The sequence below is a fragment of the Lissotriton helveticus genome, chromosome 10, assembly GCF_964261635.1.
Source record: "Lissotriton helveticus chromosome 10, aLisHel1.1, whole genome shotgun sequence".
NCBI classification, from domain to species: domain Eukaryota; kingdom Metazoa; phylum Chordata; class Amphibia; order Caudata; family Salamandridae; genus Lissotriton; species Lissotriton helveticus.
In genome coordinates, this window is record NC_136071.1 from 823,776,659 (window position 1) to 823,799,493 (window position 22,835).

Here is a 22,835-nt window from a genome sequence, read left to right on the forward strand (position 1 = left end):
AAAGACTTCCAAACCGCAGTACAAGCCCTAGTTATTCCTCGGATAGACTATGGAAGTGTCGCCCTCTGTGGTCTCCCGATATCAACAACCGCACCACTAAGAGGCTCTATGAATGCCACAGCGAGACTTATCACTTGATCAAAAAAGCGCTTGCACATTTCTCCTGACTTAAAATCCCTGAACTGGCTGCCTTACGAAGCTAGAATCCATCTGAAAATCGCTTGCATGACACACAAGGCTATACACCACAACTCGCCCAGCAACCTCTCTCAGAAATTGACAATTTCAGGCAGTTCAAGAGCCACAAGAAGCACACAAAATCTTCTTTGGAAACCACAAAGATTCAACAAGGAAAAAACTTATAAACGCTCCTTCTCAGGGATGGCACCCGGGATCTGGAATGCCCTCCCTCCAGAAACCAGACTTATCTCCTCCACTACATCTTTAAAAAAAGAAGTAAAATCGATCTACATGGCTAAATTCACCTGAATATAAACTATGGAACTCTCGAGACTCTCCATCAATCCTTTTACTACATGTCTGGACTGATCTACTATGTACCTTGTTACCTTACCTTACTTTGCTCTCCACTGATAACCTTCTGCTCCTCTTTGCACAAAACCTTTGTTAATCACTCTCTTGTTTTTCTGATCCCATGTATGTATAAAGCGCTCTGATATCTGCAAGGATCTTGTTCGCGCTATATAAAACTTTCAAAATAAATAAAATAAATAAAACCCCTTAATATTAAAGAACACATTGTAGCAAATTTCTGGATTTACTATAGAATTGTACAGCCGCTCCTGTTCATGTACCTCTGGGATTAAGGCTGAGATTAATGGGGAACATCTGTTAATTGATGAACGAAGAGAAGAAGTAGGAAACACTGAATGTGAACAGTACTTTTACATAGGCAACGTCTCTTTATTAGGCTATCTCATGTACCTGGGAAAACAAGTGCATTTAATATGTGGGGCAAGAGCATACATCTGGTTGCCAAACGATTGGGGAAGTTCTTGATACATCAGATGGCTATTATCTACCATATGACACCAACCAAAAAAAGACATGATAAAATACATTGGTAAACCATAATTCCAGACCGACACAGCAGCACAAAAAGTCAGTGACGTAGGGAAAGGGATGATACCAATGCTGGAAGTAGCTCTAAATTCCAGAAAAATAAGACAATTGGTTAGATTACTGGAGGCAACTAGAAATGAAACCTTAGCAGCATTGGGAAACCTAATGGTAGAAATGCTTGCTATAAGGACCGTGGTTTGACAACACCAGTTGGTTTTAGACATGATATTACCTCAGAAGGGTGGAATCTGTAGGATGATTAAAAAAGAGTGTTGCCTTTACATTCTAGATATTGCACCAATTGTGTATAAAGCATTGACAACTCTGCATGATATTGGGCATCATGTGCATGTGGCAACGAAAATACCTTCCTGGGATGATTTGTAGTCCTTCTTTGGATCTTGGGGTTAATATTTATTGAAAGGACTAATTATGTGCTTGGAAATATTGGTAACAGTCTTTTTTCTCATAAATATATTACCTGCATGTATCTCAGCATGTATCATTAAGCCTCATGTTACTGCAAGCAAAGCTAATGAGTCCCAGATAAACCCCGATCAGCATGAAAATATGTGGATGATGCAGATAGAGATAGAGTGAATACTCGTGTAAAATGGGCATTCAAAGGGAGGTGTGAAAGAAATTGTCCTGTTTAATATTGCTTTTTTTCTCAATTCTGTATCCTTTATATAAACGTATTCCCGGGACAAAAAATGTTTCTAGTTTAGCTGAGTGGATCTGGGTTCACGGAAAGATTAGCTGAATTATCTGCCTAAGGAAAAGTTGTGACTGCAGAATGTTTTCCTTCCCTTACAAAGATCACCAAAGGGAAGCATTTATCTCTCACTTAGTAAACTATAATCAGGGCCTGGGAGCCAGTAAGGAAGCTGAAGCTGCACAGATGTTCTCATAAGATTAGGTATAACTACTACAAACTCACCATTCTGTTGTCAAAGTGAGTGAATAATGATTTCTTTAAAGTGTAACCAGACATTGCGAGAAAGGAGAGAAAACAATCAACTGTTGTTACTGATAAATGGCAAGCTGTCTGAAATCCTACTGTTGCAGCAGCATTTCTCAATGAACCTTTGTGTTTTATGATAAAGTTTTGTTGAGATCATTGTTTTTCACTATTTCCTATGTGACTACCAATGTTTATAAGCTGAGCAATTTGTAAAATGTGAGACTGCTCAGAGACTCCACTGCTGCAACAAGAGCCAAATAAATGATACTGGAGATTCCCCATGACTGACTATTCCGTTGTTTCCCCCCCGCTGTACGGGGGGGAGGGCGGCCGTGCGCGGCGCCGCTGTGCTGTTGACAAGCTCGGCTCGTTATGAGGCACAGCGGAGCTGCCCTCGTCACACCACACCCGTTTTTCGAACGTTCAGCACAGCGGGGTAATTATCCCCGCGTGCGAACGTTCCAGCCCGGTGACGAGCTCAGCTCGTCATGAGGGTAGCTCAACCGTCCATCATGACGAGCTGAGCTCGTCAACAGCACACAGGGCATTAAAGACTTCTTCATTTCAGTTTTAACAATAGTGTTCTCCTTACTTGGGATTTTTCCTTTAGTATACCAATGCAGTCATAAAGTGGCTGGTACTAACATGTCACATGTTGCCTGCGTTAGCTGCATTGGGCATTTCTTCTATAACAGTGTCAGATCAAAGATACAATTTACAAATTGCCAAAAGAACACATACTACTTTCCTATTTTTTTGGTGTGGCACCCAGAGCTTTTTTTTGCATGGTGAATGTCCTAATTTCTTCTTTGACTAGGATTGTTCCACTCATGTTACTGAATGTCCAAGCTTTTGGTAAAAGCTTCATTTGTTTTCATTCTCTAACTTCGACAACCATATTGGCTTTTTGGGATCAAGGACATGCTGGGGTTCATATTTCCAGAGCTCTTTTGTGAAAGGGACAGAAAGAAGTTTGGCGTTTTCTGGCAGAAAAAGGATAAGATAGGTTTAGAAAAAAAGGCCAGTTGTGCATTACCATCAACCGTGCCCAGATTTGTTTACTTTTGCATCCAGCCTCCTTCCTTTTGTATGTTTGGTATGAAAGAATTTGGGCTTTGAACCAGCACATGGGTCAAACCTCCATGGAGTGATAGAACATGAGATTGTCTCATGGTAAGTTGTAGGGAAATCAGAATTCCCAGTTCCTAAATGGTTTGTTTTTATTATCTATTTATCTTTATCTATTTAGCTATCTTTATGATGCAGTCTCAGGATTCCAGATGTTTCAAGAATTTGATTTGTTTTCCTCCTTCTGTGGATTGCTCAAGACAAAAAGAGCAAGAGCGTGCCAATAGGTTTTACATTCTATAGGGCCAGGTGTAGCATAGGAATCTGTGAATATAGGTCCTGTGTTGGCTATTTTAAAACAATGTATTTGTTTTGTTTTATGGTGGTTTAGCAGTAAAATAAAAGACACTCTGTATTATTCTGAATTCTCAAATCTGACCATCCTTCAAGTCCTGTCCCTGAAAATTGCCCTTAATTATCACCTGTTCGTCCTGATACGTTTTGATAACAAGGAAAGCATTTCTGAGAGAACAATTGAGTTAGGTCAAGGCTTTGTCAGTAGGCCACTTTTACACTATCCAGTGCCCAATGGCAGAGCAATTTTGGAAACACATCTGCTACAAATATTTCTCCACAGAACAAGTACTGAAAACACATGGAAATCAGATAATCTGATTGGTGTGCGTTACTCTACATTTTTTTAAAACTTGTGTGATAAAGCAATTCCATATGCTTTGGTTTTCAGTGGTCTTCAGACAGCCCAGGAATGCAATTAAGTCAAAGGTGTGTGTTTACCCATACACTTGTGGTCATAGTAGGACTACTTTGCTCAACATATCAAACCTTTCGGGATCATAGCCAGCTAAGTCCTTCATGTGTGCCCTGCTGAAGATATCATACCTACAAAAAAGTGTTTAAACCTGAAGGAGAAACCTTTCAGTGAGACTAACCACCAGCCTTTTGCATTCACTCAAGCAACAGACAGTGAAGGTGCCTAGGCCCTGCTGAAAAGCATGGAGACGTTGGGCCTGATTCAGCGTATGGAGGTGGTGGGATGTTTTAGTCTGTACGGGAAGTTCTGCAACTCTACATTTCATCTATGTACATTATTCTGACACCTATGTTGACTTGCTGAGCAGCACTCTATGAAAATGCAACTAAAGAAATAAAATGTAGCACATGCACACGCCCTTGAGCCAGGATTGCTGCTTGAAGCAAGGTACCAAAGGTGACCCAGGAATTCCTCAAAGAAGAAGTACCCAGCCAGTTTATGTTTTGAAGTCACACTGCTTGGACATAGTGGCAACTCAGACACTGCACAAATATGGCTGCACTATCTGTAGCGTAAACTCCACTTCCCTACCAGGTGTCTGAAAATACTTTATTACAGTGATTTTTACAATGGCACTTTATTTCTGTTGAGGATTATTCCTAAAGCGCCACATTTGAGGCTTATTTCCAGGTAAAACATTTACGAGGGCATATTTCTCATTGGCATTAATAGTCATGGCATACTTATCGTTGCATATCATGGCACAGATCTCAGCTAGTATTTAGTTATCATTGTATAGTGATTTACATCATTAAGTATTAATATATTCAAAAATAATTCTGTCCAACAAATATAAATGCTACAACTCTCACAACTGTCATCTCGGAATTTATTCAGATAAATTTGTCACTGGAACTATAAACATTCACTGTAGTCAACAAAAGCCATGGTCGCAATCCAAATGACTCCACCTATGAAGCTATCTCCAGCCTTTCCTCTGTTACCCTTATCAAACAAAACCCATTTAATACATGAGTACATGGCAAGAAGTATTGAAATACCACCCTATAACTCGAATAAACTGCAACTTTAACATCTCTATGATAAATTAGTGTCAGGTAAATTTTTAAAAGATTTATTGTAACCTATTTAAAAATAAGTCACATACCTTTCCAAGGATCGTTAGTTGTTGCACCAGAAGATGTGCGCTCTCTGTTTTTCCAGCACCGCTTTCTCCAGAAATAACAATGCACTATGGAGTAAGCACAGATTTTACTTCACACATTTTTATCCCAATGTGCATGTCACATTTTATCACATTTTAAGAATACAGACATCCTTACCTGATCCGATCTGTATGTCACCATAGACTGATGGGCTATATCAGCCACAGCAAAGATGTGGGGGGGATTGGCGGTCCTCTTTGCTCCTGAGTATTGTTGTGAGTACTGTGGAGAGCAAACAAATCTTAAAATTTATATGTTTTTAAACCATACAATAAAACATTCCAGTGATCTTTATATTTACTTATGGGTATATAAAGACAAGACAAACCATTCAAAAAAATGATTTGCAGACCAATGTTAAGATATTTTTCAAGTTGATTGTATGTGTTGGCATTTATAGCATCAAGTTACCTGGGAAGAATGGACCACTATACATTATGTAAGGGGTAGAGGGACGATCTACAAAAGCCTGCACATCACGTAAGGATTACATTACTAGATTTTACTGTTCAAAGTATTTTATTAAGTGCATAAACATATAATTATATGACATGCAATACAAGTATAGGGTATGCAGTAATACAATCATTTCAGGTAAAAAGAATCCTTCTCACATTACTGTAACGGAGGTTAAGGTCCAGATTTACTAATGTTTTGCATCAGGTATGCATCATTTGTTTATGTAAACCGGGTGCCAAGGTTTAGGGTAAGGGTTGCTATCCAACACACATCATGACTTGCATTGGATAGTATTCCAAAGTAAATCAAAGTTGCACTATGAGGTGTTCCATGGGTGGTGAATGGGCATTTCTATGTAACCACCTATGGGTTTGGATGCGACACCCCATTTACAAACTTTCAATGACAGGGATTTGAGACAAAAAAATCTTATGCCTACTCTAAGGAGGTGCTCTCATTTTTCCAACTTTGCTTGTATGCTCTATTGTACAACACACATACAAAGTGGTAAAAGTCTGAAAACATAGTTTTTGTACAGGACCGGACCTCTGCCAGTACAAAACCTCTTCTTTAAAGAACATACATGCACTTGCAATATTTCGTAAGGGTATGTGGGTTGGCACATGGCTGACAAAAGTGGGCCAACACTAGGGAAGAAATAAAATGCACCATCTCTTAGTAGATGTGGTACATTTGTTCTCTCTTGCTATGATGCAAGGCAGCGCAGCAACTTTGGTGCAGGTTTGCCTTGCGTAAAAGAATAGTAAATTTGAGCCTAAGGGCCATATTATGAGTTTGGTGGTCTCCATTGGGACCACCACAGCAGCGGTACCAGGAAGACCACCAAGCCCGTGGTAGTCTTGCCAGCCAGATTACAACTTGAATATAGAGTGGGCAGGCAGCGGTGTCATAGCAGCGTCCTGTTAGGCTCTTAGGAGAGCCTAACAAGCAGACCACCGCCTGGAGTGTTCCTACTGAATGTTCCTGCACGATGTGGCATGCAACATGTCATGCATGCCATACCTTGCAGGAACGAGGGTGCAATTCTAGGAGGGGCACCAACATGTGGGCTCCCACATGAGCCCCATGCCTAGATTCGGCCGGGGGCCCTGTTTGGGCCCCCTTACCTGTATGTCCGCCTCTCTGTTCATGGCAGAGTCCTCGCCATGAAAAGGGCAGCGGATATGCAGGTAGTAAGATGCTCGGTGTTGCTGGCATTGGCACTGCCAGCATATTCAGGTCATTTGCAGATCGCTGCTGCAGCAGAATCCTTGATCCCAGTGGAGGCAGCAATCTCATGGCGATCCCTTTACATGGTGCAGGTACAAACTGTACACCCACACAATACATATTGAAGAAGAGTCAGAACAAGCAGCTGCACCCCTTTCGGTAATACCAAAAAACCCATTGTGGTGTGGGGTACTTCCTGTAATACTGCTCCAGGGTTTCTATGATGAATGTAACGAGTAATTATTTCTCTTCATTAATAGTATCCATTCAAATCCTATCTATTATAGCATTCTAGTAATTTATTATGAATGCCGACTTCGACTATTTTATTTAGTGCCAGGTGGGGCTATGTTTTATCTGTTATCATATTACATGGCAAACTTAACAATAAGTGGTCATATCATGTAATTGTGTACAAAATATTTTACAAATGTCAATGTGACAATGCAGTGCAATTCCACCATAGCAATAACTCCTTTTTGTGAATGAGTTACAACATGGCTAAAATCGTTTGCACATCTGTGCCTTTACTGGACACCACCCCTAGCTCTCATATATAATGCTGCCAACTATGAGGTCATGAAATGATCAAATTGCGGCAATTTTTTTCTGCTCCATTTATTTAGAGTAATATAATCATACGGTGTTCGAGAATTGCAATACTATAGTGAAAGGTTGTGACTAGCAAAAGGGAGGTGGCAACGACAAACTCGTAAATTAAACAATATCTGTAGTAAGATGATCATTCCCCACTTAGAAGCAAACCTCCTAAATCAATGTACTAAAGCTGCACCTCCAAATTTGTTTAAAGTGTTTTATCCATAGTGGTTTTATTGATTCTTGCATTTACCAGAGTACTTTAAATGACAACTTGTGAACATGCCACTACATACTGGCTAAACAGTGTGATACAGCTGATCTGACAAGTCCTGTTGAAACCATGAAGGGTCAAGTCACATGCTTTCACACATTGTGGAGCTGGACTTTCTGATCACATTTGTTCAACTGAAGTCAGTAGATCCTGGTCCAAGCTGTGCTAACTTTGTTAAAGATGAGAAACATTTTCTAGGTCTCTATTGTCCATTATATACTGCTTCCAGGAGTAAATAGCTGTTGCTTCTTCTTAGAACTACAAGTGTTTGAAATTTGACCCCAGCCTCAGCGTATTTGAAGGCTCTTATAGAAACCAAAATGGTGGTGGCTGTATCCCACTACCTTTTCTGTGAATGGCTATCAGGTGCAAAATAGGCAATTTGTGTCATGTCTTATGAGTTCCTGGAAAAAACCCAGATTGATTGAGAAATAGCCTCCCATAGAAGTTCCACTCTATCTAAGAGATAATGCCATGTTAGTGTCAATACGAGGATTAAGACTCTCACATTTTGGGGCCCTCAATTGCCTAAAGAATGCAAGACAGCACTAGGATACCCTCACAGCTGGCAGTGTGCTTTAAGAATACACCCAGCATTACACAACGTACCTCCTCAATTACCCTGAAGTCATACATATAGACTAGACCTCATTCAAGTCATGTGTTCCACCTCTTTGCATAAATTGTGGTGTGAGTGAGCAGTCAAATACATCTATATCATATAGATTCCCTTGGACCTCTTCTGTCTTTTAAAAAAGAGTGTTATAGGAGATCCTTTAGACAATTCTTGGAGATTTTCATCCATTTTAATTTTTCTAAGAATTCCAAGAAACATGGGAACAATATTCCAATATAAATGTTATGAATCTCAGCAGATAAGCTTTATAAGATCACAGGTTTCTCTATCCCTTTTCATTCATTAGGTTTTTTGTTGTATGACATTCCTTTCACAATAAGCATTTGTAATTCATTCCTTTTAGCCACATACCAATTTCCAAACATGACTGCTTTCCTACACTCCAGTACAGCTAACTTTAGTACACTCAGAATACTTTCTCTCCTGCGGTATACCATCAAAATATTGAATTAAAACTTTGCAACAAGACTATTGTTGCAATAATACTGTTGATTTTATATTTGCAGGTAAGAATTGTGTTTTTAAGAATTTCTAATGTCATTGGTAATATATTCTCATTGTTTAAAACATTGTTGTGTTTAACATCGTTTTTGCTTTGTTTTAGTGGATTTAAAAAAAAATAATTAACAGTTTTTAGGAGCAAGATGTGTGGCTTATAGGGAAAGAGTGGAGAATGCTTTTTTTGTTTGTAATGTTTTAAAATATATGTAGTTTGTGTGATGTATTTTTTATATTTTTTGCATATTTAATACAATATTAAAATGCGTACATATTTTTGGGAATATTTTCCTTTACATCTTAAAATGGTTTAGGCATGCAATGTAAAGCTTACTAGGGAGCTTGTGGGGAGTTTTAAAAGTAAATTTTTTATAATGAATTATGTTTTTATTTTAGTTTAAAATTAAATTTTATATGTTTTACATTTTTCAAATCTTTTCAAATAATGTAATAATTTTTTATTTGTTAAGTCAACTGCATAACTCTATGTGATGTGTCAATGCCAATTTGCTTTTGTCTTTGTAACATGTAAAATGAAAAATAATTTTAAAAAAAACTTTAAGTTTAAGCAATTTCATTGGTTAATTATTTATATCTTATATTATAAAGATAGCTCTATTTCAAATTTCATGAAGTATTTGCATTTTTTTCCAAATGAATATAGTTTTCTTATGCATTACTTGCCATTTTAAAAAACATATTTTAATTTTACTTAGATGTTAGCAGATTTATTTAATTTAAGATAATTATTTTCGATTTCAGTTTATAAATACTCTTTTGTTAAATGTTTAAACAGTCATTTTACTTCTTAGTTATATTTTAATTTATAAAAAATTATCGAATATATATTTCAATCATAATTTATATTACGTTTTTTTTAAAATTTTAATGTTCTTTTTTTAACCTATTAATTTTTTGAGGGCTTTACTATGTTGATTCGATAAAATGTAGATTCATTTTTGTCCATATATGTTTTTCAATTTAATTTATGTTTTGATACTGTTCAATATCGCAAGAGCTTTAATTCTTTTGTTTACCATCTATATTTTGACTACGCTATTTGAGGAATAGTAGATCAACCCCCCTCAAAGTACAGCGCTCTGCCCAATGTGGCTTCGATTAGAATAGGAATAGTGAATCTACCCCCTAAAGTAAAATGCTTTCGACAGTGGGGCTTACATTTGAGTGGGAATAGTAAATTGTTAGCCCTCAAAGTCCAACAGTTCAACCAATGTGTCTTAGACTGGAGTGGGAGCAATAAATGTACCACACTTACCCCTATGTGGCTCAATTTGGAATGTGGGACTAGTAAATATACACCTTTTAATGTTTAACATTTCCTACAAGGGATTTTAGTTTGGAGTTAGAATATTTAATTTAAACTCTTGTATGTTGAACACTTGGCGTATGGCATTTTGAACATATGTTAGGAATAGACATTCTTTATTCAAGCATTGCTAATTTTTGTTTTATTTTGTGGTTTGTAGGTTTATAAGTAACTTTTTGTTTTATTTTGTGGTTTGTAGGTTCATAGGTAAAAGCAGTTTTATTAGTAAATGTAAAATGTTTAATACAATGCTTTGTTTCCTATTTTAAGGTTACCAAGTTAAAATCCAAGATGCTGCACAGTTTTTATAAAGTAAGTTTTATTTATTGCATATAGGCATTTTAGTATCATACACGGTTGCATGTTTCTTATGTTTTTATACATTTGTTTTTTACTTGCTTTTCAACATACATTGTCATACATTTTTCAAAATAATTGTTTGGTCACACATTTATATAAAAATTAACATTTTAAACATATATCTCTTGTTTGCATTCTCCAATACTTTTCAACATAAGTTAGATATTTTACATTTGTTACGTTTTTTACATAGATATATTTGCAACATTTTTCACACACAAAATACATTTTCTATATATGTGGTTTATTTCATAAATGGTATATTCCACACCAGTTTTAATGTAATAAAACATGCTTATTTTTAAAATGTTTATTCATACTGCTTTTAAACACAGGTTTACATTCTGGTTTTACAATTTATTACATTTTTAGAATGTTGTACAATATTTTTATATACTAAAATATTAAGAGATATGGTTTTATTTTGTATTTTTTCTATGGGGTTTGAGTCTTTTTATTGGCCTTTTTCTCCACTTCATTCTTTTATACTATATCTTTGTTATTGGAGGCTGTTCCTGGAAGCGTTTGGTCATTATTCCCCTTTCCAATTCTACTAGTCTGACAATAGATTTTGGGGTTTTAATGTTCTGGTTGAGCAAGACCTCTGACCTTCTGGTCAGGAAAACTGCTCTCCCCTCGCGCAGCTTCATCATTAAGGCACTGCCCCCAGTAGCCTTTCTGGTTCCCAGGTAGGTGATCGAGGCCCCCCTCCACCCGCAGGCTCCTGCCTGCACCTTATCCCTGGTGGTCTAGTGGAAGAGCCTGCTCTTCAGCTGGTCCGCTCCGTGTTTGTCAGCCTTTTTCTGTTCCTTTTCATCTGTTTGCCTGTCTTTCCGTTTTTTCTGTCTTTCTCTTTTTTGTCTTTTGCGATTTTGCCTTTTGTTCCCTTTTTCTTTGTTTGCCTCTGTTTTCGCTGTTTCCTGCCATTGTTGGCCCCTCCCCCCTCCCCCTGCATGTTCCCACCTCCCAGCATTGTTAGGGCACTGCCCCAGTGCCTTTCTTGTTCCCAGGTAGATGTTCAAGTCCCTCCTCCACCCACAGGCTCCTGCATGCACCTCAACCCTCTTGGTCCAGTGGACGAGCCTTCTCTTCTGCTGGTCTGCTCCGTGTTTGTCAGCCTTTTTCTGTACCTTTTTATCTGTTTGCCAGTCTTTTCCATTTGTCTGTCTTCCTCTTTTTTGCCTTTTTGATTTTGCCTTCTGTTTCTTTTTTATCCGTTTGCCTCTGTTTTCACTGTTTCCCACCACTGCTGCCCCCGCAGCCCCACCCCCAAGTGTTCTAACCTCCCAGCTGCTCACCCTTCCCCTGACCCCTACTTAATGGTGGATGCTGTGCCTCCAATTCAACGCCACTATGACTCGAGCACTATCCACACACTCAACCCTGGACGCAATAACATCTGCCATTGCTCAACGCCGAGCAACTCCCAAGGCCCGTTCTCCTGCCGACACTGCCGCACCTTCACCCACCTCCAGAACCAGACACCTACCGCCAACCTACCAGATGCCAACCCACTCAAACCCCTGAGCTGCATCCTCCTCAATGTACGCTCTCTGCACAGACACTCAGTAGAAGTTTGGGACCTCCTAAAAACCCTCTTGCCCGACATCACCTTCTTCACAGAGACCTGGACCAATGCCACCTCTGCTCCAGACATCACAACTGCCATTCCTGAAGGATACAAGTTCCTGCGGAAAGACAACCCCAACCGCCCCAGAGGATGCCACGCCATCATTCACAAAAGCTCCTACTGACTGACAACCTCCATCGTGAACGATGGCACGCCCCCATGGGACACATCCACTTCCAGATCCAGCCCAACCACAGAATGACCCTCCACGGAACACTTGCCTACCTACCACCCGGACCCCACTCCCCTTTCACTAACACCCTCACAGACCACATCGCTCCCCAGGCCCTTGCCTCCATAGACTACGTACTGCTCAGAGATCTCAATTTCCACCTAGACAACCTCAGTGACCCCAACTCCACCAACCGCCTAAAGAACCTTACCAACATTGGACTGAAGCAACTCGTCTCCACCCCACCCACTGAATGGGACACACTCTTGAGTCCATCTTCACTGGGGGAAACAACATTCGCTTCAGTCACACCATGGTACTTCCCTGGACGGACCACTCCTGCATCCACTTCTACTTCTCGAAACCCACTGCACACAAGCCTAGGCCACACCTCCCACATAGAAACTGGAGCAAGATCACTGAAGAGCACCTCACCTCCACCCTCAGCCCCACTCCTCCCCCTATCATGACAGCCAAAGACCTTCATCAATGGATCGCAAACTGCGCCAACATTCACCCCCTCCAGAAATCCAACAGAAAGCACAACACGAAAGCCACCTGATTCACCACAAACCTCCGAGAATCCAAATACTCATACTGATGACTGGAGAAAGCATGGAAAAACAGCAAAACCTCAGAAGCCACCGGAACCCAGGTGGCGGCCTACAGGGCCGCCACCATGGCACACCATCAATTCATCAGATCAACAAAGAGAAACTTAATTCAAGCCAGAATCCCACAACTCCAAGGAACTCCTCACCATCATACAAGATTTAATCAGACCCCACAGAGACCACTGACATCCCTCCCTCCCAGGGCATCTGCAAAAAACTCAGCTCTTTCTTCCACCACAAGATCAGGACACTCTACGACAACTTCGACGACCAAGACCAAGGCATCGACCCAACACCATTCAGCAGCTACACCACCCAGCAGACCCTCCTCACCTTGACCCTGTCACCACAGAAGACACCACAAATACTATGAAGAGCATCCACTCCAGAGCACCCACTGACCCCTGCCTGCCACACATCTACCACAGGGCTGCCGCTGCCTCGCACCAGACTAGAAGCACGCCAAAGTCAAATCCCTCCTCAAGAAGCCCTTCGCAGACCCGACGGGCCTCAAGAACTACTGGTCCATCTCTCTCCTCCCCTTCGTAGCCAAAGTCATCGAGAAAAATAATCAACACCCAGCTAATGCACTTCATAGAATCAACCAACAACCTCAAGACATCTCAATCCGGATGCCTCAGCAACAAAAGAGCCAAAACTGCCCTCTTAGCTGCCACTGACAATATCCAGACCCTCCTCGTTCAAGGCCACACTGCAGCCCTCGTTTTACTAGACCTCTCAGCAGCCTTTGACCCCATCTCCCACCGCACACTAGCCACCAGACTCCACAACGCTGGCATGCAGGGACTGGATTTGCTCTTTCCTCTCTGTCAGAACACAAAAAAAAAGACTCCCACCCATCCTCTCCGAACCCACAGAGATCAGATGCGGAGTAACTCAAGGATCCTCCCTCAGCCCCACGCTCTTCAACACCTACATGGCCTCCCCTTGCAACCATGGTCAGAAGACATGGACTCAGCATAGTATCCTATGGTGACGACACCCAGCTCATCCTCTCCCCGCACTAAGCAACCCGACATCACCAGGCACAGCTTACAGGAAGTAATGAAGGGCATCCCATTCTGGATGAGCAGCAGCTGCCTGAAGCTCAACACGGAGAAAACGGAAGTCCTCATCCTCGGATCCACTCCGCCCCATAGGATGACACCTGGTGGCCCCCCACCTTCGGAAACCCTCCTTCCCCCACCAACAACGTACGTAACCTTGGCATCATACTCTACTCCTCACTCACCATGAACCGACAGATCAACAACGTGTCCTCCACATGCTTCAACACCCTCTGCATACTCTGCAAGAACTTCAAGTGGATTCTCCCCCACTCCAGGAAGACTGTCACCCGCACTCATCACCAGCCGACTGGACTACGGAAAATTGCTCTACTCCAGAATCAACAAAACACTCCTTCGCAAACTCCAGACTGTCCAGAATGCAGCATCCCATGACACAACCAACTCATCCAGCACCTCTGTGACCTCTATTGGCGCCCAGTCTAAAAGAGTTACCTTCAAGCTGCTCACACACGCCCACAAAGCCCTCCACAACACCGACCCCTATACCCCAATCAAAGAATATCCTTCCATGCGCCCAAGGGAAACCTCCGCTCCACCGACCTAGCCATCCACAAAGCTAAAACAGGGGGCAGATCATTCTCCTACATCACGACCAAGACCTGGAACACACTCCCCATCAGACGAAGCCCTACACTATAAGTCTTCAGAAAAGACCTCAAGACCTAGCTCTTTGGATGACCTCAGAGCTGACCTAAGCAACCCCCCCAGCGCCTTGAGACCCTTACGGGTGAGTAGTGCGCTCTATAAATTCTTGATTGATTGATTGATGGTTGCATACAGGATTACTTTAGTTTGTTTAGGATTGTGTTTATTAGTATTTTTTTGGTTAGTGATAAAAATGTGTTGTAGTTGTGGTAGGTGAGTGCAGTAAAACTCAGTTTTTTGCATTTATCAGTTTAGCGTGTGTTATTTATGTGTTTTTATAAATTGTATATTGTATGGTAATATTTGTGGCGTTTATATGTTGTGTGCGTGAGTGTTTTGTGCTTCTTTTACAAGTTTTTCATTTAAATTATCATGGACTTTTTAAGCTTTTTGTCAAGGAAATAAGTTTAGTTATATTGTATCTGGAGTTATTTGTATTTTCTATGAAGTTTTTATTTTCCGGGGGCATTTTTTGAAATTCAATTTTTTTTCTGGATTTAAATAATCTCAATGGATTATTATTATTTCTTTGGAATTTTATTTTTATTCAGATTTTGTTTGTGTTTTCTTGGGAGATTTTTATTTTTTATTGATGGCTAGTTTTCCATTTGGATAGTTATGAAGTTTTCTCTGTATGACTACAACAATGTAAGAAACACTTTTTTTAATTTTAAAGGGTGGGACATGTTATTGTATTGTGTTGTATGTTATTTATTGTGTTGTCTTATATGTTATTTATTGTTAATGATGTTTTATGCTCTGTATGTTTTGTATTAAATATTGTGGTTTTTCAAGTTGATATTTGGTTAACTCAATATTTATCCATTACATTTTATTTCAGTATATTTTACAATTCAATATTATTAAATCAATTTGTTTGCTTAGTTTTTAATTAAAAGAATAGTAAAAATATTAAAATAATAGTAATAAATCATGAAGTTATTTATAGGCTTTTCTTGTTAATATGAAGTAGGGTTCTCTTCTATTGAGTCTAGGGGTGGTAGGTCTTGATTGTTAGCATTGAGTTTGACTTTGCTTTGTAACATGCAGTAAAATAATTTTTTGTACATTTTCAGTGCATTCCCTCATTGTTTATGCTTTCTCTGCAGAATGGGATCTTGTGTATGAAGCTCTGTAAAACAGTTCAACTGTGGGTTAAGCAATATTAAAATATGAATAAACTATTAATAACTGTATTTTGTTACCAGCTAATTATTTCTGAGTTTGTAAAACATTTGGTATTATTAGTATTACATGGTAAGAATGTAGTTTAATTTTTAACACTTATTTATTTTAGTTTTAAAAGAGAAGTTGTTGGTTAATTATTTGTCAACATTTTTGACATGTACTTACTTTTTTCTTGCGATTGTAGTGTTCGATTTTGAAATATGTTTACTGAACTTTATTGTTACTGATGTTTTCCTTTTTGGTTTAAATGCATTTTATTTATCTATATTCATGGAAAGATATCTTAAGTACTTAGTTAAACTTAGCATATTCAGTTTATGTTTATTTAATTCAGTTTAAGTTTAATAGATATAACTGAAATAATTTGGGGGGGTTTCAGTTGTCTTTTTCTTGAGGTGTGTTTCAGCAAACTAGCAGTTTTTTGACCTCTTGAAGTGCATGTTTTTGTGAAACAACTTCTTAAATGTTTGTGTTGCCATTTTATAATGTGTTTTAATTTCTAAAGTTGGCAATTGGTTTACTGTATTAAGGTGTACTGTTTTTGGTTGATTTCTTTGCCTTTTCAATTTTCTTTTGACCTTATTTGGGGAATGTTAATTAGTGTTTGATCATTTCCAATCAGTCGTACATTTATTCTTTTTTAACTGTGTAAATATTGATTATATATGTACTTACTGGCTTACTGTTTTTATTATAAATGTTTATAGTAATACATTAAAATAAATATTTGTATAGTGTATATACTTTCTAATTTTTATATTTTTTAATTAATATTTTTACTATTGTGTGTTGGGGTTCATTTGTGATAATTTGACATATTTACTAATGTTTAGGTGCTTAGTTATATAATTGATTTTGTTAAAATTTTTAGTTACCATTAATTTTGTTATGTTAGTTTTCTGTATTTTGGGGTATTTTAGATAAAGTTTGTGGCAATATTTTTGTAGTCAACATTCTAGTTTTCTCTTGTTAAGTATATGATTAAACATTAAGGTAATCAATATTTTTGGGACGATATTTACAAAGTTCAATATTGTTTTCCTCAATACTGTGTCATACATGCTCCTCCTGCACGTTTGTTATGTGTCTCACTTCATTGTCTGCAGTCTTATGTATGTTTGGTTTAGCCTGGATCAATTTGTTCTCCAATCCCAAGTACATGATCATTTTTTTCAATGTCTGCTAAAGCATCTGTACCTTGAAATAAAAACATATTTGCCATATATGTCTATTTTATTTAATTAGTTTACCACTATTTATTTAGGTTTCACCTGCGAGAGATTGCATAGTACTAATCGATTTCTTAACAATTCTATTCAACAGTATGAGATACCAAAATTGGTGGCTAAATACCTTTCTTAAAACTGCATGCCTAACTGCACCTTTGTTAACTTTAAAGTATGTCAAGTTCAGTAGGACAAGAAGGCTCTCCTTTTCAGCTAACTAACTGGATGAGATGAATGAATATACACAGCCTAACATCTTACACCATTAAACATTCTTTGTGATATCAGTACTCCTGCAAGGTGTCAAAGGTTCTATGTTGTGTAAGAATGCTGATAAATATCATTGAGAAGTGTAGACTCTCAGAAGCCCTCCAGATCAGAATCATGAATAGTATAACATAGGACGGCGATCGTTCCTCTATCAATCCGGTACACTGGAAGGCGTTACCTCGCCGGGGATTACGTCACTGGAAGATCTGAATTTTAGATCGTAATGCCCTCACACACCTGTTAGGGTGTCATGCTTCATCATAGGGCGCTCCTCGTCAGACAGGTGCTGCAATGTCTGATGGGCATGGTGGCTTCTTTGGCGGAGTTTTTTTGATCTGAGGATGCCATATGTGAATAGTGCACATGGGCAAAATGTAGTGAATAGTGATGTGTAGAAAGTGGCCTAAAACAGGCAGTGGAACCCAGAAATCTTTAATTTCATATGGGTCCAGGACTAGATAAAAACAGTGGCGCTATCCTGTGGTCCCTAGGTACCAGGATAGCATTATAGTATTTCAACACTGTACAGAACTCCACTCACCCAATAAGTTATTCATACAGCCAGGAGGGTGCACATTAGATGTATATGTAATATGGGCTGCCACAAACTCCAAGGCTAGAGGATATGAACTATCACGATAGAGAGCTGAACAATTACAGAGAGCAGAATAAAATCCTTCAAACTGCCTTGGACATGCATCATCCTTCTTCTGTAAAATGATGTCAGTAGATGTAATTCAACCAAACTACCACATTATTAAATACACATGTCTTATTGTCCTGCTTCCTCTTTAAAGTATGCGTCTAAATACACAAAGTGCATAGGTGAGACGAATGCCCCGTCGATACCGACTTTGGTGCAGCGGCGATGGTGCAATGCTGCCTCCGCTGCACCAAAGTCGCATCAGTACCACCGACCGTATTACGAGTTGCAAATGTGCAACTCATTATGCGGTTGGGGGTTCTTTGGCCTCTCTCATGAAAGCGCCTTGAAAACAGGCACCGCAATGGGAACGGCCTAAAAGTTCTAGCACGGCATGGACAGTGACGTCCATGCCATGCTGGAACTGAGGGGAATACAGACAGGGGGACACATGTTGAGCGCCCCCTGAATGTATCCCCTTGGCGTGCACATGTAGGGCCCTCTTTGCTCTTGCACCACCAGCTTTTTCATGGCGGGGCTCTGCCATGAAAAGGCTGGCAGTGTAAGAACTCTGTAGTTTTACCTGCAAACTGTTCATCTGCAGAATAAGATAAAAATGTCCCTTACCGACAATGAAGGCTTCACACAGATATTTGTTCTAGAGAGGAAAACAGAAAGAACACTACCTTGGATCCCCCTGAAGAATTTTTACTGGCTTTTGACGTTAGCTTTCAATTCTCAAACGTTGAAACAACTTAATTAAGGGGTAATGCTACAGGGAATTTTTTTTTTTGCCCCACTCGAGATTGAGTCTAAATTAGTAGAAAGTCTGGGTTAGCCAGAGTCCTTGAGGCGCATACATACGCAACTGTGGCTTTGATATCAGAAAGGAACATGCAGAACATGCTTGTTAGTCAGGAGTAAGTATTCCAAGTGCGGCGTTCAAACATTGCACATGCGCGATTGGCTCTTTGGCTGTCTCGCACCCGGAAAACCTAGACCGCTGACCTTTTTTCCAAAAAATTAACCGGATGGTTCCTGGATCCAGTATTGGAGACATGTGAATGGAATCCAAGCAACGTCTTAATGCTGATCTAGTAGCTGTGGAGAATCTTTTCCACTGAGGATATTTACTTGTTTTCCTGAAAGTCTCATTCTTTTTAACATGAACATTCGTGGAGCATGAGGTGATCACCATGTTACTGACAGTACCTGCCTCCAAAGGGGTCCCTCCAGGTTTAGGTTTCTTAGGGTAGGCTTTATGAAAGTTTTCAATTAACTTGGGGACATGCACATTGGGGCATGGACATTATATGCAGGCTCCCAAGATTTCTCCTCAGGTCCATAACCCTTCCACTCAGTCAGATAATACAATGTTTTCCTGGAGATTTTTTAATCTAAAATTCTGCTAACTTCTAATTCCTCTTCAGTGTCTGTTGTTATTGACACGGGTAATTATTTTAATCTTACATTTGAAGGTTTTTTCTTTAGGAGATAGTTATGGAATACTGGATGGATCCTAATCTGCTTTGGGAGCTGCAATTTCACTGCCACGGGATTGATTATCCTCCTAATCTTAAAAGGACCAATAAACCTGGGTTGAAATTTATGGTTTCCCTTTAAGTGCAGATAAAGAGTGAACAACCAGACTTGGTCTGCTTCCATGTAATTTGGTCCTACTCTTCTTTTATCAGCGTACTTTTTATATGATGCCTTAGCTTTCAGTAAATTCTTTTGCACAGCTAGATAAGTATGGTGTAAATCTTTAAACACCTCTTTTACAACAGGCACAGAATCATCAATCTTTACTAGCATAACATTAGAGTGTCTACCTGAATTCAAATAAATAGGGGTATGACCCGTGGAGTCATGTACAGCATTATTATATGCAAACTCTGCGGTCCAGAGTAAGTCTGACTAGTCTCCTTCCTGTTCTAACAGATAGAGTCGTAGATACTCTTCTAGTTCTTGATTAACTCTTTCAGTCTGTCCATCAGTTTCTGATGGTAACTGGTGGAGAAACGAGCATCAATTCCCAAACTGTTCACAAACCACTTCCAAAATGTTGACACAAACTGGGAACCCTGATCAGAAATTTTGACCTTTGGGATTCCATGAGATTTTACTATGTGATTATTAACAACTGAACCAACCGGTAGGCTGGTGGAATGGTCCTTATTGGAATAAAATGACTCATCTTTGAGAAGGAATCAACAAAAACTAAAATTATGTTGTAGCCCTGACTGGAAGGAAGATCGACAATTAAATCCATGGACACAATAAGCCACAGATGGGGGCATTAGGTAAAGGCTGTAGCAAGCCCTGTGGGGTTTGTCTACTAGGTTTTCCTTTTATGCAACTCTCACATGTTGCCACATACTATCTTATGTGAGCGACCATACCCGGCCACCATAAGTGCCTCTTATCTAGGTCCATGGTCTTTTTTATTTCTTTATGTCCTGCCATTTGATCATCATGACAACTCTTAATGCCAATTGCTGTAGACACACCGTAGGTAAGCATAAGGCATCCTGGTGGTATGGAAGATTATTCATGATCTTTCTTTTCGAATCCTCCTTTGCCCAATCTTCAATATCTGTTGCTGATAGAGCTTCATGCACCTTTGAGGTGAAATCTGTAAACTGAGTAGCACAAATGAACTTTTCAGATGGAATGATGGCTTTAGTGGAGTAGTGTGGCTCACTGGTTAGAGGCGGCAGGCCTGAGAGCAGAAGTCAGCCTGGGACCAGGGTTCAATTCCCGACGCGGCAGGGTCGTGGACCTTGGTCAGCGGACTCGATAATTCTCGCTTCGGTGCTTACTCTAATCAGGGGTTCCACTCGGCAACTCTGGGCATTAGCTTGCCTAATCTCCACAACGGCCCCACCAATTCCGGGGATGCCTGGCTCCACCTTGGGGACTCCCAGCAAGGGACCATCCCACAGGGAAAGCCAGGACGGGTTCCCCAGAGTTATACAGCGCCGGGACGCCCCGTTGCTGGGGCAGCTGTGCGCTTTACAAGTATACTACATTTACATTTACATTTCAGTCTGCAGAATCTTGACTTTGTCAGTCAAATTCATTTGTGATAAAGCATCTGCCTTACCATTTGTGGCTCCTGGCTTGTAGGTGATCACAAAATTAAAATCCAAGAAATACAAATACCATCTTAACTGACGAGGAGTAAGTGTTTTGGCGGACTTCAAAAATTGAACATTATGATGATCTGTAAAGACCCTCACCACATGTTTGTCTCTAAGGAGATAATGTTGCTAATCTTGAAAAACATCCTTGACTGGCAGCAGTTCCTTATCGGCAATGGAATAGTTGATCTCAGGTGCAATACATTTCCTGGCTCAAAAGGCTACAGGATGCAATTGACCAGTCTTCTGGTCCCTTTGCAAAAGTACTCCTCCAGCAGCCCAATCTGAAGCATCAGTCTCGACGTAGAAGGCATCTTCAGGATCCGGATGCATCAAAATGGGAGGGGTGATAAATGTCTCTTTCAATGTTTTAAAAGCTCTGCTTCATCAGTCCACAAGAATTTCACTCCCTTCTTCAATAATTGGGTGATAGGACCGACCTTAGAGGGAAAGCTTGTTATGAACAGTTGATAAAAATGGGCAAATCCAATAAAACTTTGTATTTCTTTTATATTCCTTGGGATTTGCCAATTTTGGATGGATCCATCTCAACTCCATTTGCAGACAGGATAAATCCCCAAAATTCCACACGGTGGAAAGAGAACTTTTCTAGCTTCACATACAGATGGTTTTCTAGTAGTCTCTGTAGGATGGCTCTAACATGGTTCCCATGATCTCGCATATTTTCAGAGAAAATTAAAATGTTGTCACTATAGACAACTGCCACTCTGTCAAGATATTCCCACAAAATGTTGTTCACAAAGTGTTGGAACAGCGCCGGAGGATTGCACAAACCGTATGGCATGACCTGGTATTTGTACAGTTCATACTTTGTGCGGAAGGCAGTTTTCCATTCATCTCCTTCGGCAACCCTGACCAGATGGTATGCTCCCTTGAAATCCAACTTGGTGCATACCTTCGCGTCCTTAACTTGATCCAGCATTTCAGGAATCAAAGGCAGAAGATATAGATTCTTGACTGTAGTCTGATTTAAAGCTCTATAATCGATACATGGGCGAAAACTTCAATCCTTCTTGGGTATAAAAAATAATGGGGATGATACTGTAGACTGAGAATGTCGAATAAATCCATTCCTTTGATATTCTTCTAGGTAGGTTTTGAGATACTGATTCTCAGCCTCAGTAAGAGCATAAATATAAATACAAGGTAGATTTGCTCCTGGTTTCAACTCTATCTTGCAATCATACTCTCATGAGGCAGTAATCTTTCAGCATTCTTATCAAAAACGTGAGCCAAGTTTAGGTATTCTTCTGGGACTCCCTTCAAATCCAATACATGAATCATATTAGAAAGTTGAGCTAATTCCAAAGCCGGCAAACCCTCCGAATTAGATGCTTTGTTATGAAAGCAATGTTCTTTGCAGTATTCGGAAGTCATCTCAACAGTTCTTTTCTCCCTGTCAATTCTAGGATTGTGTTCTGTCAGCCAAGGCAGATCCAGAATTAATTTAAACTGAGGAGCATCAATTAGATTGAATCTTAAAAACTCTTAAACTGTCTACTGTTATCAGTTCGAAAATTTAATCTGTCCCATCAACTGCTCTGACCACTTCAATGTTCCTCTTTTTGATTGATCGAATTTCAACGTATCCGGCGTATGTTAAATTGCAAAAATTGCCTGTGGCTCCTGAATCAATCACTGCAGATACTTTGTTTATTTTTGAATGACCAAACTTTGCTGTGAATGAAGCTATTAAA

General features: G+C 39.7%; 1 protein-coding gene across 1 annotated transcript in view; it reads right to left on the bottom strand.

Moving 5' to 3' along the window:
- Nucleotides 1-22,835, bottom strand: part of MYO3A (myosin IIIA) — an 869,350-nt gene that overhangs the window by 592,353 nt on the left and 254,162 nt on the right. Inside the window, exons 11-12 of the mRNA XM_078662798.1 lie at nucleotides 5,231-5,335; nucleotides 5,056-5,139 (exon numbers count right to left, since the gene is read on the bottom strand). Of these exons, the coding sequence (XP_078518924.1) occupies nucleotides 5,056-5,139; nucleotides 5,231-5,335 (189 nt within the window). The remainder of the gene's footprint in view (nucleotides 1-5,055; nucleotides 5,140-5,230; nucleotides 5,336-22,835) is intronic.